Genomic DNA, 15237 nt, shown 5'->3' with positions numbered 1-15237 from the left:
GTGTGCTTTAATATGCATAATCGCCACCTTCTCAGGAAGTTGAACAGCTTCTAATAGTTTAAAAATTTCCTCCGCATGTTTGATGTTTTTCCCTTGGGAGTTCAATAGTCCTCTTTCTTTCCAGATTGCTCCATGTGCATGCACAATTCGAAAGCGTATTTGGAGTCCGTGTATATGTTTATGATCTTACCCTTGGCCAGTTCCAGGGCTCGAGTTAAAGCATTATTTCTGCCTTTTGTGCAGAAGTATTTGCAGGAAGAGGTCCTGATTCTATTACCTTTTGACTGGTGGTAACGGCATACCCCGTGTGTCGATTACCGTTCAGGACGTAACTGCTTCCGTCCGTGAACCAGTTCTCCTCATCCTTCATGGGGCTTTCCTTCAGGTCAGGGCGACTCGAGTATGTCGCCTCAATTGTTTCCAAGCAGTCATGGTGCATTGGTTCCCCCATGTTACCGCTGAGGAAAGAAGCTGGGTTGACAATATTAGTGACTATTATCTGTACATCATCTTGTTCTACTAGTGCAGCTTGGTATCTCAGAAATCTTTGTGGGGAGAGCCAATGCCCTCCCTTTGCTTCCAGGACTGCCGACACTGTATGTGACACATAGGCAGTCATTTTCTGGCCCAGAGTGGACTTCCGAGCTTCCTGTATGTTCAGTATCAGGGCAGCAACTGCTCGCAGACACCCAGGCCACCCTTTTGCAGTCGCATCTAGTTGTTTAGAGAGGTAGGCGACAGCTCGTCGGTATGGACCTAGGTCTTGTGCCAGTATTCCCAGGGCAATGCCCTGCTTCTCATGAGAAAAGAGAAGAAACGGTTTACTCACATCTGGGAGTCCTAGAGCCGGGGCCGACATCAAAGCCTTCTTCAGTGAATCGAAGGCTCGCTCAGCCTCCTTATCCCATTCGAGGTGCGTCTGTTCGGTGTTCGTTAGCGCATACAGGGGCTTAACAAGCAGTCCATAATTATAGATCCATAGCCTGCACCACCCCGTCATTCCCAAGAAGGTCCTTAATTCTTTTACTGTCTGAGGTTTCGGGGTTTGACATATGGCCTCCTTACGGGACTGTCCCAAAGTTCTTTGCCCCGCAGTGATCTCATAGCCCAGGTAGTTTACTTTACGTTGTATCACCTGGGCTTTCTTCTTAGAGACCCGATACCCCTGTAGTCCCAAAAAATTTAACAAGCTCACCGTCCACATTGCACAGTCCTCTTCTGTCTCAGTAGCAATCAAAATGTTGTCCACGTACTGCAATAATTTTCCTTTTTTGGATGGGGCTTCCCAGGATTCCAAGTCCTTTGCAAGCTGGTTGCCAAAAAGAGTAGGGCTATTCTTGAACCCTTGTGGCAACACCGTCCAGGTGAGCTGGGTCTTTCGACCAGTTTTAGGATTTTCCCATTCGAATGCAAACAACTTTTGGCTGGCTTTATGGAGAGGAAGGCAAAAGAAGGTGTCCTTCAAATCTAAGACAGTAAACCAAATCAACTCTGGTGTTAATACAGTTAACAGGGTATATGGGTTTGCTACCACTGGGTGGAGATCTTCAACTATTCTATTCACAGCCCGTAAGTCCTGAACCACTCTATACGACCCATCAGGTTTCCGAACGGGCAGTATAGGGGTATTGAACTCAGACTCACACTCTTCTAGTAACCCTAATTGCAAAAATTTTTCTATTACTGGTCGGATTCCTTCCCTATCCTCCCTTTTTAAAGGATACTGTTTAATTCTCACTGGTCGTTGACCTTCCTTGATCCTAACCTCAATCAGTAGAGCGTTTTTCGCCCTTCCAGGTACATCGGTAGCCCAAACTCCCGGATATACTTGGTCTAAAATTTCCTCACTAATTTCTCCTCCTGACGAAAAACTAGTTAGAGTTAGACTCAGCACTTGAATGTACTGCTGATCTTTTACCTCCAAGGTGACTTCCCCTTTTTCAAAGACAACTTTTGCTTCCAGTTGTTCCAGCAAGTCCCTCCCCAGGAGAGCTTTTGGGGAGTTAGGCATATAAAGGAATTTATGAATTCCCCATTTCTTTCCCAATTTATACTCTAAAGGTTTACAAAAATACGCCTTTTCATGCCGGGGGCAGCCTGGTCTCTCCTTCTAGCAGCGAGATAGAGCTGATTAGGAAGGACGTGCTCAACTTGGCGTCTCGTAATTTGCATAAGCTGTAAGCAAACTGTTACACCCCTGGGGCTAAGGACGATTTCTTCCAGGAGGGCTGGTTTCGTAACTAGAGATAAGCATGTGCTATAGAAACAGGAGTAGAAGTTGTTAAGAAGAAGAATGCTGTGAGCTAGCAGAAAATTAACTGCAGAAAAAGTCAAGCTGACCTTAGACGTTAGCCAATCATGAGCTCAATTTTTGCAATATGTATTAGGTGATTAACCATTGTGCCAATCAGCTTAAAACACGTGTCTCTCTTTGTCTGTTTGGAATATAAAATCGGTTGTTGTGTCAATAAAGTAGATCCTGACTTGCATCGAGCTGGGTCTCCGTCTCTCAATCGCGGCAAATTGGTGACCCCGACGTGATTCGGGATTAAGAACCACCTATCTGCGTGGCATGCTGCGAGTCCCACAGAACTTTGAATGAGCTGCTGAAAGGAAGCAGGAGCCGGCATTAAGGATCCCTCCGGAGTTGTGAGGTGAGCTGTGGGAGACATGGGAAGTCAGGTGTCTTCCCCAGAGAGGGACGTGTACGAACTTATGAAAGCCCTTCTTGAAAAATATGAAAAGAATCTCTCTGGGCAAGATCTTAAGGTTATGCTCAAGTGGGTACAAGTGAAAATCCCCACTGTAACTGCTTCCAGTATATTAACGACTGAGCTTTGGGATGACGTGGGGGTTAAGCTGTGGGACGCGGCTACAACAGGGAATGCTGAAGCACAGCGCATGCTCCCGTGGTGGAGGACTATCTTTGAAACTCTGAAGGCTCAGGAGACCGTTAAGAATAAAGACACTAAAGACAGGAAAGGTCTCCCGGTCGATAAGAAGACCTCGGAGCCTCTCGAGGTGGGTGCCGCCAAGTACCCCCCAGAGGATGATCCTTTTGATCCAGGACCAGTGGACCCAGAGGAGGAGCCAGATCTCTACCCTCCCGATCCCCAGGACGTATGGGCAAATATTAAACGACAAGCTCTGAAAGAGGGGGACTTGCAACTTGCGAAAAAAAGTTGCTCCTGTTATCTATCAGGGGAGGGGGGCTCAATGGGAGGCATTATCCTTCCCTGTGGTGAAGGAGTTGCGCTGTACTGTTACCGAGCATGGCCTCTCTTCCCCATATTTCGCGAGTTTGTTATCTTCTGTCTTAGATACTTATGTCATGACTCCGCATGACCTCAAATCTCTCGCACAGTTGCTGTTAACCCCACACAGTATTCGCTATGGGAGTCGCAATGGGGGAGGGGACTCCAAACGCTTTTACTAACCTATGTGGGCCATAATAATCCTGCTCTTGCTGCATTGACTATTGAGCATCTTACGGGTACTGGCCAGCACACGGACCCGGTGGCTCAGGCGAGGGATATTCCGCGGGAAGCGCTTGACGCCACGCGGAATGAAGCAAAGAAGGCTCTGCTTAAAATACCTGACTCTCAAAAGCCACAAAAGGCTTTTACTACCATTACTCAGGAACCTCGGGAGCCTTATATGCAATTTATTGACAGATTAAAGCAAGCCTTAGAGCGCCAGATAGATAATGTGGAAGCGCGGGGGCGGTGGCGGCAGCGAAATGGCGGCGGCGGCGGCGGTCGGGCGCGCAGTGCCGGCGTGGCGGCGGCGGCTGCTGTGCCTCTGTGTGTGCGCCGCGCTGCTGCTGCCGGCGGCGCGGGGCCTCACCGAGGGGCTGTACTGCGGCCGCCGGGTGTGCTACGAGGTGCTGGGCGTCAGCCGGCAGGCCAGCAAGGCGGAGATCGCCCGCGCCTACCGGCAGCTGGCCCGCAAGTACCACCCCGACCGCTACCGCGGGGAGCCGGCCGCGCTGGGCGGCGGCCCGCAGGCGGCACACGAGAAGTTCCTCCTCATCGCCACCGCCTACGAGACGCTCAAGGTGAGAGAGCGGGGACCGCCGCCGCGGCCGGAGCCGCTCCGGATGAAGAAATGCGCAAAGATTATGACTACATGTTGGATCATCCTGAAGAGTATTACAGGCATTATTATCACTACTACAGCAGGAGATTGGCACCGAAAGTGGATGTTAGAATAGTGATTCTGGTTACGGTGATCTCCCAGGCTAAATGGCCCCCACAATGGCCTCTGGCCAATGTTTCTCAGACCTTAGCAGGGATTGGAGGTGCTGGAAATAGTCACCAGAGCCTAGAGCTCATTCAGATACTGGGCCCGGAGGGGCATGTGGCCTCTGTTAAGCCCTTTGTGCTACCTGTGCCTATGATCTTATGGGGACGTGATGCACTGTCACAATGGGGAATGGCTATTCAAACGCATTTTTAGGAGGGGCCATTGAGGTGCGCGACACCCTGAAATTAACCTGGAAAACTAATACCCCTGTCTGGGTGGATCAATGGCCCCTGCCGCTAGAAAAGCTTCGCGCCCTGGAAGAATTAGTTGATGAACAGTTATCCAAAAGACATGTTGTGCCCTCTGTAAGCCCCTGGAATTCACCTGTTTTTGTGATTAAAAAACAAACTGGCAAGTGGCGCTTGCTCCATGACCTCAGAAAAATTAATGACGCTATGGAAGACATGGGAGCCCTGCAACCAGGGCTCCCTTCTCCCACAATGATCCCCCGGGACTGGTCTCTGACAGTCATTGACCTCAAGGACTGCTTTTTTAATATCCCCTTGCATCCAGAAGATTCTCCTAAATTTGCTTTTTCAGTTCCAAGCGTCAACATGCAAGCTCCATTGCAGAGATATCAGTGGGTTGTGCTACCACAAGGAATGAAAAACAGTCCCACAATATGCCAATGGTATGTAGCCAAGGTCCTTAGCCCTGTTAGAACAAAGATGCCCTGCGTTTTATTGTACCATTATATGGATGATATTCTAGTGGCAGCACAACATCACGAAGTCATGGAGGAAGCTGTAGCCCTTGTCATAACTGCTGTTAATTCAGCAGGTCTTTGTGTTGCACCAGAAAAGGTTCAGAAAATACCACCATGGAAATATCTAGGCTGGCGCATACGGGCTCAAACTATAGTCCCACAGCCTTTACTAATTCAAGCAGATGTGAGGACTTTGCATGATGTGCAGAAGTTGTTGGGAACAATTAATTGGGTCCGACCTTTGCTAGGAATTTCCAATGCAGATTTAAGTCCTTTATTCGACCTACTTAAGGGGAGCACAGACTTATGTTCCCCTCGCGCTCTCAACCCTGCAGCTGTTGATTCCTTACAAAAAGTTGCTACAGCTATTACCTTAAGACAGGCACATCGATATGCCCCTGAGTTACCTTTCCTTTTAATCATTTTGAATCCTGCTCGACAGCCTCATGCCTTGATATTTCAATGGGACTTGCAGGAGTCTGACCCGCTGCTTATCATTGAATGGGTATTTTTACCGAATCAACCCACGAAAACCATCTCAACACAGCATGAAATGTTTGCATCCTTGATTGTCCGTGCCAGGCGGCGCTTGTTAATGTTGTCTGGAATGGACTTCACTTGTATTTATTTGCCTATGGTCAGTGATTATTTGCAGTGGCTTCACCAACAATCGGAAGCCTTCAGTATAGCGATAGCTGGTTATACAGGCCAGCTCACTTCTCACCCACCTTCTCATCAATTGTTTAATGCTAATTTCCAGCTTGTACCTAGACCAAAGAGGAGTGACCAGCCTTTGCAAGCTCTTACTGTTTTTACAGATGGATCTGGGAAGTCCCACAAATCTGTTATCCTCTGGTGGGACGACCAGCGCAAACAATGGGAATCGGATATAAAGACAGTGCCGGGTTCCCCCCAAATCGTGGAACTGACTGCCGTCGTCCGAGCCTTTAGAAAATGGTCTACACCGCTTAATATCATCACTGATTCAGCTTATGTTGCAGGGATTGTTGAACGAGCTGAGGCGTCTGTGTTACGAAATGTCTCACATTTTGCATTATTTGCTTTGTTACAGGAGCTTATTTTTCTTTTAGATTCTCGCATTCATTCCTATTTCATTATGCATGTCAGATCTCACACTTCCTTGCCTGGCTTTATAGCAGAAGGGAACCGGCAAGCTGACCTGCTTACATTACCAGTACAGGTACTGCCAGACCGCATAACACAAGCAAAACTTAGCCACGCTTTCTTTCACCAAAATGCTGGTGGGCTTAAGCGACAATTTGGCCTTACTACTCAGCAGGCAACCAGTATAGTTGCTGTGTGTCCCGATTGTCAAAGGCACTCATTTCCTACAATAGCAGGAGGAGTTAATCCTAGAGGATTGCAAAGTTTGCAACTTTGGCAAACCGACGTCACTCATTTTTCGGAGTTTGGTCACTTAAAATATATTCACTCCTCTATTGATACCTTTTCTGGGGCATTATTTGCCTCTTGTCATACTGGCGAAAAGGCGCGCGATGTTCAACGACATCTGCTGCGTGCTTTTGCCACTTTAGGCATACCTTCTCAAATTAAAACTGACAATGGCCCTGCATATATTTCAACTGCAATTAAAAAGTTTTTGAGTTCTTGGGGGATCAACCACATTACGGGTATCCTTCATTCCCCCACGGGCCAATCCTTAATTGAACGCTCTCATCAGTCTCTGAAACGCTTATTGCAACAACAAAAAGGGGGAATAGGGACCGTTACCCCCGAGGAACGTCTTCAGAAAGCTTTATATGTTTTTAATTTTCTGAATTGTTCTTTGATAGACAGTAAGCCTATCAGGATGGTTGAGAAGCCTTGTAAAAATGATTGTGTATGCTTTAGAGTTTTTATTCTTTTGTTACTTTGTTTACCCTGTTTTTTGCAGTGTGTGCAGAACCTGATAGCCAGTTCAGTGAAAAGGGTCCTTATTGTGCAACAAGAAGGGGGAGATGCCGGGGGCAGCCTGGTCTCTCCTTCTAGCAGCGAGATAGAGCTGATTAGGAGGGACGTGCTCAACTTGGCGTCTCGTAATTTGCATAAGCTGTAAGCAAACTGTTACACCCCTGGGGCTAAGGACGATTTCTTCCAGGAGGGCTGGTTTCGTAACAAAAGATAAGCATGTGCTATAGAAACAAGTTGTTAAGAAGAAGAATGCTGTGAGCTAGCAGAAAATTAACTGCAGAAAAAGTCAAGCTGACCTTAGACGTTAGCCAATCATGAGCTCAACTTTTGTAATATGTATTAGGTGATTAACCATTGTGCCAATCAGCTTAAAACACATGTCTCTCTTTGTCTGTTTGGAATATAAAATCGGTTGTTGTGTTCAATAAAGTAGATCCTGACTTGCATCGAGCTGGGTCTCCGTCTCTCAATCGCGGCACTTTTGCTTACATAGAATGTCCACCTTTTGCATTTGCATGCAGTATACATTTTCTCATATTGGCCGTGTTTTGTTTCTTGGTGTCTTTTGGTAAAAAAGGTCAAATTAGAATTGGAATAAAGATGCAACTTCTTTTAACAGGGAAAAGAAAAAAACAAACTTGATGAGATTACAAACCATTCTGCCAAGGAACTGTTGGAATATAAAAAGATTCAGAAGGAGCGTAGGCGTTCATTTCCCAGGTAACTGGAAATTAATAATTTTCCTGTCTGTAATGGAGCAGGAGATTGGCTAGAAGAATCAGGAGGAGTTCCACTCCACCTGTCTCTCATTAGATGGACTGGATGATTCAAGGGATTAGCAGTGATAGGGGTTTCAAATGTAGGTTAGTAGCTCCAATATGGTAGAGATTACAGTTGACCGACAGCGATAATTTGGCAGCAGTTCTTACAGAGCAGGTGTGTCTTTCGGTAAAGCTTCTCTGCAGTGACATCCTTCACCTCCTGACAGCCGTGAGGAGGCCAGAAACCGAATAGGTGCAGCTGCTGGATTTTGTGTGTCTCCCTGCTCTGATTGTAACCATTACCACAAAGCACTTCGGAGGAGATATGGGAGAGAAATTGTCTTCATTTCCACTTTTGGTTATCTCATGTGGATACGTGGAGAGATTTTAACCTGGACTGCCAGCTGGTGGTTTTCACTAGTAATTTCTTGATATTTTAAAATTTTTCTTAGGAACTGAAAGGTCAGACATGTTTGTAGAGAAATCTTAAATTGGTAAAGGACTTTGAGAGGAGGCATGATGCTCATGAACATATGTGGAATAATGTGAAATGGCCCTTTAAAAAATAACAAAAGAAAAACTTGTGAAGAAGAAACTCTGGGTAGCTGATGTTTTTTATCCCCAGAATTCACTTGGGCAGGAGTCTGAATAGCTCTCTCTTAGTACTGCCGTCAGTATCTTTCCTTGAATAATGGCCTCATGGCATATTACTAGACGCTGAGTTTAACAGCTTTTAGATATGCCTTTTCCTGAAATGCGGGCACTATCCTTGGTTAGAGCTAGAGCTACGTGCAAAAATTTGCTAGGGTATCTGTCTAGAAGTCCTGTATGTAAGATTGCAGCACAAGTACTTTGCATCCTGTACAAGGTGCCAAATAAATAAGTAGGGAAGTTAAACAGACTAAGCTGGCACTGTAAAATGGAGCTTTACTGTCTTCAGGTGAAATCGTATTCTCTTGGATATTTGATTACAGTGCTCTAGCCATTAAAACTTGCTCTTTCTGCATCTTACTGCAACAAAAATGATTTGCACCACAGGTGGCTGTGGAGTAGTGAAAATGTACACATAGCAGTAGAAGCCAGTAACAGCCCCTTAAATCAGTCAATAGCTCTGGTAGTTCACTGTGACAGAAGTAAGTGGAAATAGATGTACCCTTCCTGTATATTTTCACACTAACAAAGCAGCAGTTCTGTCTTGTAAGTGGAAACCTTTGCGTGTTGCCAAATTCTTCAGTGTGCAGTAGCATTATGTCAGCATCTGAAAGAAGCTTTGACATGAGCCTATGGAGAGGAAGAAAAGCCAAACCAAATTTGGGAGGGGAAAAAATTGGGGAGAGTTACTCTTTTGAGTTAATTTCATTTATTTTTACTGTGTTGTGTCTTTCTTAAGGTCCAGGTTTCCCTGCAGTGCTTCATCTTACAGTAGAAGTTTGTATAGCTACTCCGAGGCAAGATCGGGTTCTTCCCGCACTCGCTCCTACTCTCGATCATTTCGTCGTTCCCGTTCTCGTTCCTACTCGCGATCGCCACCGTACTCAGGAAGAGGCAAAGGGAAGGAGGCACAACCATCGTTCTAGGTCAAGGCCACGTGGTTATGATCAAGGTTCAAGGTCAAGATCACCCACATCCAGAAGGATCTCATTCACGGTCAAGGTCTCCAGTATTTAAAGGCCAGCCTCCCCCTAAACTTAGAAGGAGAGAGGGAGCATTTTAACAGATATACAGAGCTCCACCATATGATATGAAAGCTTCTTATGGCAGATCTGTTGGCTTTAGCGATCCATTTGACAAAGGACTGACGCAGAGAATGGGAAAGGAACTATAGCGAAAAATTTTACAAGGGCTGTGCTGTTGGCGCTCAACCTTGACCTCCAGTAAACAGAGAGGACTTTTCTCCAGCTAGGTTTGGTCCACCTGGGACTGAGATGGGAGGACTCACCAAATGCTCGGGAATGTAGGGAGAATTATTCTGGTGGGCAGAGCTACCAAAGTCATAATAGAGCTGGAAATTACGCTGAAAAACCTTCTGGAAGAGAGAGCGATGGCATCAAAGACCCTACAAAATCCAAAGAGAAGGTGGTGGAAAAGCCACTGGAAGATGACGAAGGAAAGAAACATAAAAATTACCAGAAGAGAGGACAAGTGGGAGGAGAATTAAGGATTTCCCAGTCCTGAGTGGTATGGGAGGTGGGAGACAACCAAGGGAACCAGTTACAGCAGCAGATGTTAAAACGAACTCTCTGTTCCCAAGCAGATATGATGCCACCCCTGTGAGAGATAAGTTATAGGAAGCAGATGCTGTTGCTTTCAGACCAACCTCTGAAAAGGAGAAAAAAGAGAAGAATAAGCCAAAAGAGAAGAATAAGCCAAACCCAAAAATTGAAGCGACAGAGGAGAAAGTAGAAGTGGCCGTTCCTCCCAAGAAAGACAATATAGTAACTCCAGCTCCAGTTCCCAAGAGCAGGTGGACACCGATCATGAAAAATCTCCTTGACAGGAACCTCCTGTGAAAAAAGTGGAGGAGTAGACAACTTTAATTCCTTTATGTTCTTAATTCATCTTCATATGATCTCTTGTCAGGCATTTTTGAACTTGTGCATGCTCTTTATTTTGAAGAGAAGCACACAGCATCATTTCTCTTTTCTCGGTATTTAGCTACAGCTGCCAACCTTTCCAGAGCAGAGTTATGCTGTAAAACTTATTTTTTTTTTTTGTGAGGAGAGCAAGAGCAATCTCAGGAAAAGATCTGCCCTGTAACAGTCACATTAAGAAGAAGTGGTAATGATCTGCAAACGTGACTTTCAAGTAACTCAGCTGGGCTAATAGATGTTCAAATAAGCTTACTGCCCTCAGACCAAAATCTTAATTGGAACGGATAATTAAATGGGCAGCTTGCTCTCTAGATTTCTTATTTGTGAATTCATAAGCACTGATTATGTATTCATGTAGTGGTTTGGGTAGTCCAACAGTGTTTGTTAATTCTGACTTGGGGAATTGCTCTAATTAGATAGCACTTGGTCAGTGCTGTTTTGGTTCTAGTTTGATTTGAGTTTATAATGGCTTTAATCTTCCTAATACAAGTCTTGGGTTTTTTGTTGTTACGTTTAATACAAATATGAAGACATGACTTCAAACAATAAACAACATGTGATAGAAAGAAACCTGATTCGGTATGTCTTTAATTAGATGTGTTGTATATTACAAGCCATGACAGGTCACTGGAAGATGACTTGATTGGTCAGTCCAGTAGACAGCTCCCTTTTACGTTTGTTTTCTTTCTCGTATTGGATGCATCAAAAAGCTCAAGAAATTAAGGAAAAAGGCTTGAAAGGTAAAAATAAAAAGAGGCGATAGTTATTAAAGGACATAAACCTAAGAAAATCGGCGTCTTTGCTGAAGAAAGAGCAGAAGGTGGCTGACAAACTCAGGATACAGCAAGTATATTCCTTCTCCATGTTTTAAGGTTTCTCAGTCTTTGTAATGAGTCTTGAAAGGCCTCTATGTTTTTTTTCCTCCTTCAGCTCCAAAGTAAGCTTTTTATGACTTCATCATAACATTGCTGCCATACAGCTTTGAAGGACGAAGGATTAAGGGTGAACAGTGAATGAGTATTTTTTCAGGAGTGGGGTGGTGGGTGGGCGTTGAAGGGAAGAGCTTCTTCTTGATTCTCTAGCAGTCTTGGTGGACACTGGCAGGAGAAAGCATTTAACTGACTTCTTTATGGATTATTATCCAAGCTGACATAAAACCTAACTTGGAGGAAATCATACACATGCTGCACCCACAATCCCCTTTGCACTAAACTCCAGAGGAGAAAGGAGTCCCTGCTTCAACAGCCGTACAGCTCAGGCAGGTGCTACCAGGGGTCCTCCTGCCCCTCCTTCAAGAGGAGCAGCCCCCACGGCTTCCACTGGCGCAGGTGTCCATGTGGATGCTCCAAAGCAGGCCTTGGTTCTGCTGTGCAAAAAGGACAAGGCTAAACAAGTTGAATTCCATGAGTTTGTCTTTAAGAATATCTTTAATTCATTTCCTATCCCTTCTGTTATATAGCAGAACACAAGAATGACACAGCAGATGAGAAACTGGATTGGATGTAATTCAAGTCTTAAAGTGATTAAAGAAAAAAAAAAAAAAAAAACAAAATAAAGCAACAAAGAAAGAGAGAAAGTGAGGATTTAAAAGACGTGACTCGCTGCCCAGATGTTGTTCATTTCTATCAGTTATCAGTATTTCTGTAAAGCTTGTGGCTGGGGATTGGGACATTCTTGCTAACCCTGGTTTTAAGGCTGCAGTGACATAATACGCAATTCAAGCAAATCCAGCCAAGGTGCTCTCAGGAGCAGCAGTCATGTGCGTTACATAGCACCTCTATCCCGTGCTGAACAAGGGTGGGGTAAGACAGAACTCCCTTTGGGAAATGCACTCACACCTTGTTGAAAATGCTGAATGCAAGACCTCGCTAAATTAGCTGCTGGTCTCACTCAAGGCTGAGCAGCTGTCACCTGCCTCTGTGAACACGAAAAATGAAGTCAATGGGGTGGGCTCAGCACACTGCAGAAGAGAACGAGCACTTCAGGCTGAACCTCAGCAAGACATGAGGCACTGAAAACAGATTCTTCAGTGATGCCTCTTACCAGAGAGAGCTGCAGGAGTTTCAGCACGTACTAGTGGAGAACGAACGCTCTGTGGGTGCAGGCATGCTGGTATCAGGAAGGAAAGGTGGGCTGTAATGGTTTAATGGTCTTTATTAAGTTAAAAAGGGGAAGCCTAGCAGGTCAGAGCAAAGCTTCGAGTCACCAGTGCCCGGGGAACTGCTTCAACAAGGAGGTGACGCCGAGCACACTCTCGGTGGTCTCGGTCCAGCCGGGATCAGGGCGACGCGCTGAATAATGACAAATTCTCTTCAGTTTGTGAAGGGGGAGCACTGCCAAGAGGCAATGCTGCCATCCTGTATGCAAGCCCCCAACTTATTGCCTCCTGTTTACATCTTTCATTTCTGTATTTCCCATCCTACTGACCTTCAGATCTAGTCTGTTGCCTAGCAACACGTTTCAAATACTGAAATGGGCTCTCTTCGTTGCTCTCAGTGTTCAAACATGTTGGTTTGGCCTGGGCAGCAAGGTATTGGGGAAACATCGCTCCTGGATTTTGAGAATCAAATAGGTTCCCATCGTTCCCCCTCCTCCCAAACTGTGTAGGATCCAGCCCTATTCCCCCGGCCCTGCTGTGTGCAGCCTGGCTTCCTCCGTTTTGCTGCCTCCTACCAAGAACACAGCCAACACCTGAGATGTGTGCTGTGTGCTACAGGCCAAGGAAAGTGTTAAGTGGTGCCAGTTTATTTTATGCAGCCGTGCAGCATGGTACATTTTGGAAGGAACGCTGGGATAATGAATGTATCAGAAGTTACTGAAAATGAGGTGATACAGTAGTGGTTTATTTTCAGTGCCTGGTTTGGGACAGAATACACTCAGATTTTCTAAAATACACATCTATTAGAGAAAAATGAGTGCAAGGTAAAGAGCATCATGCCGCACTTACTGCTAAAGGTACGTTTTCATTTCATTCAAACAAGAAAGTAAACAAAGATTGTACCTGCAGAAGAACTTGAACAGCTGTCTTTGTTTCCCAGAGTGAGCGTACAAGCACGGGGAGCAGTTGGCAGGATGAGACTGTCAGCCTGCTCTGGGCAATAAACCCTCCAGAGAGGAAAGAGAAACCCCACTTTTTCAAATACAGCTCCACCTATCTTCCTATTTCTTTTTGTTAGATTCTGTTAGCAGTCAGACTCTAAGCATGTGATTAAACTTAAAAAATCAAGACATTTAAAGATTATTTACTGTATTAAAGCCTCCTACAAGCAGCGCTCTCTATTGCCCTGTGGATAGTATAACACCATGACTGGTAATTTTCCTCTTCTCTTCTTGTACAAGGACGCATTTTGAAGGCAAATCCAGTGGTGCCCCACCACAAACAAGGCTGTGAAAATTCAGACATCCACTGTTACAAACAGGGAAAAGCTGTGGGCGTTTGCTTCAGACTCTGCAAAAGATTTACCAAGTCCAAGGAAAGCGACGGTGAAGAAATGCCAGAGCGTCATTCGGGATGGCGGGTGAGATTTCCATCAATGCTCCTCCAACGTAGCAGCCCCGTTCTGTTTGAGGATGCAGCGTTGGAATCGAACTGCAAGAGCAGTCTTCTTTACTGCCCATGGTACTCTAGTGCCAACACCTTTCATGTCCCAAATGAAGTTGCCAAGACTCTAGTTAAACCTCTGCAGAACAACCTTAGTGCATGATTTCATTCAGGAGTCGACTCCAGATATGTGGTATATCATAACCCACACCCCACCTGGGGAACGGATTTGATTGATTTTTACTTCAGACTTATCTGCTGTTAGAGATTTTCATTTTCTAGTCAAAAAGCAAAATGCTGATTCTCTGCATTCTTTTTCTCTTTCATAGAGTGTTGTACTATGTTTAGTAATGCTTAGGCTAGAAAAGCAAGTGGAAGAAGAGTGGGGTGACTCCTTTAAATGCAGAAGAGGAAAGTATCCTTTAGGGGGAACAGTTACTAAGCTTGAAGGTGTGGGCACCAGAAAAAATGTGTATGGCCTGGCCCTGAGTAAATTTAAGCTGAAAACTGGAAGAAATCTCCTAATACTTGGATGATTTGGGTTCTGCAACAGCCTCCCTGGAAACAAAGAAAAGTAGAAAGCAACCAGCCAGCCCCTTATTGCTTCCTATGGAGTTCAGTAAGTGTATGATGGGCCTGGAGATCTCTTCCAACCTCTCCTTCCTTCAAATTAACTGCCTCTTCAGGCATTGTCTTTCAGGATACATGTTCCCTTTTCATATTTTAATTGCCCTGATGTCCTCTTGACTGAAGGACTGAACTGCTGCTGACCAAGTATTTTGATGGCAGAAAGTGCTATGCTGACAGGAGCGCTTCACTTGTGAATTGCGCTGAGGTACCGATTCAGATAATGTGGTTTCATCTAGCAAGAATTACACTTTTTAATCAGTTAATAAGCACGGGAAGAACTTTACCACGTTTGAACTCCTCTACCACTACTGCTCGCATTGAGACTGATACCTTGCCTGCAGAGTTCTGCTGAGGCCTGGCGGGGGGAGGATTGGCATTACACGCTATCTGTTTCATGGGTTCCCCTAGGATGTTAAAACAATTGTGCTTAGCATCAGTTTAGGTTAGAAGAACGTTTAAAGGCTTCTGAATTCAATGTTTACACACCCAGTGTCCCATATTGGTAAATTAAGAATTGCTCTCTTCAGGTTGTTTCAGCAATAAAGGATTTGGCCATGCCCCGTATAAGAAAAGCCAGTAACTAACCGTCCACTTAGAACTCTGCCATGTAGTTCAGGGTAGGATTGACTGTTGCCGATGGAAATCTTACATAAAGAACTACCTCTAGCAGAGTTACTTCTTTATGCAAATTAAAATAAATGCTAGCTCTTACCATTTTGAAAAAAAAAACAAAACAAACAAAAAAAAAAACCAAGAAGAACTTGATCACAA

General features: G+C 45.0%; 1 protein-coding gene across 1 annotated transcript; it reads left to right on the top strand.

The window, feature by feature from the left end:
• Positions 1 to 3381: 3381 nt before the first annotated feature.
• Positions 3382 to 4213, top strand: LOC122153272 (dnaJ homolog subfamily C member 25-like). Its single transcript, XM_042790511.1, has one exon. The coding sequence runs from the start codon at positions 3707 to 3709 to the stop codon at positions 4211 to 4213; it is 507 nt and encodes a 168-aa protein (XP_042646445.1). The 5' UTR covers positions 3382 to 3706.
• The last annotated feature ends 11024 nt before the right edge of the window (positions 4214 to 15237 follow it).

The sequence above is a fragment of the Tyto alba genome, unplaced genomic scaffold (genome assembly GCF_018691265.1).
Source record: "Tyto alba isolate M040663 unplaced genomic scaffold, T.alba_DEE_v4.0 Super-Scaffold_17, whole genome shotgun sequence".
Classification (NCBI taxonomy): Eukaryota; Metazoa; Chordata; class Aves; order Strigiformes; family Tytonidae; genus Tyto; species Tyto alba.
Note: the sequence above shows the minus strand (reverse complement) of the source record. Positions and strands in the feature narration are given on the sequence as shown.

Bases quoted from the DNA above. Each gene is read 5' to 3' on its own strand.
- LOC122153272 (XM_042790511.1), top strand. From the start codon at position 3,707: ATGTGGAAGCGCGGGGGCGGTGGCGGCAGCGAAATGGCGGCGGCGGCG.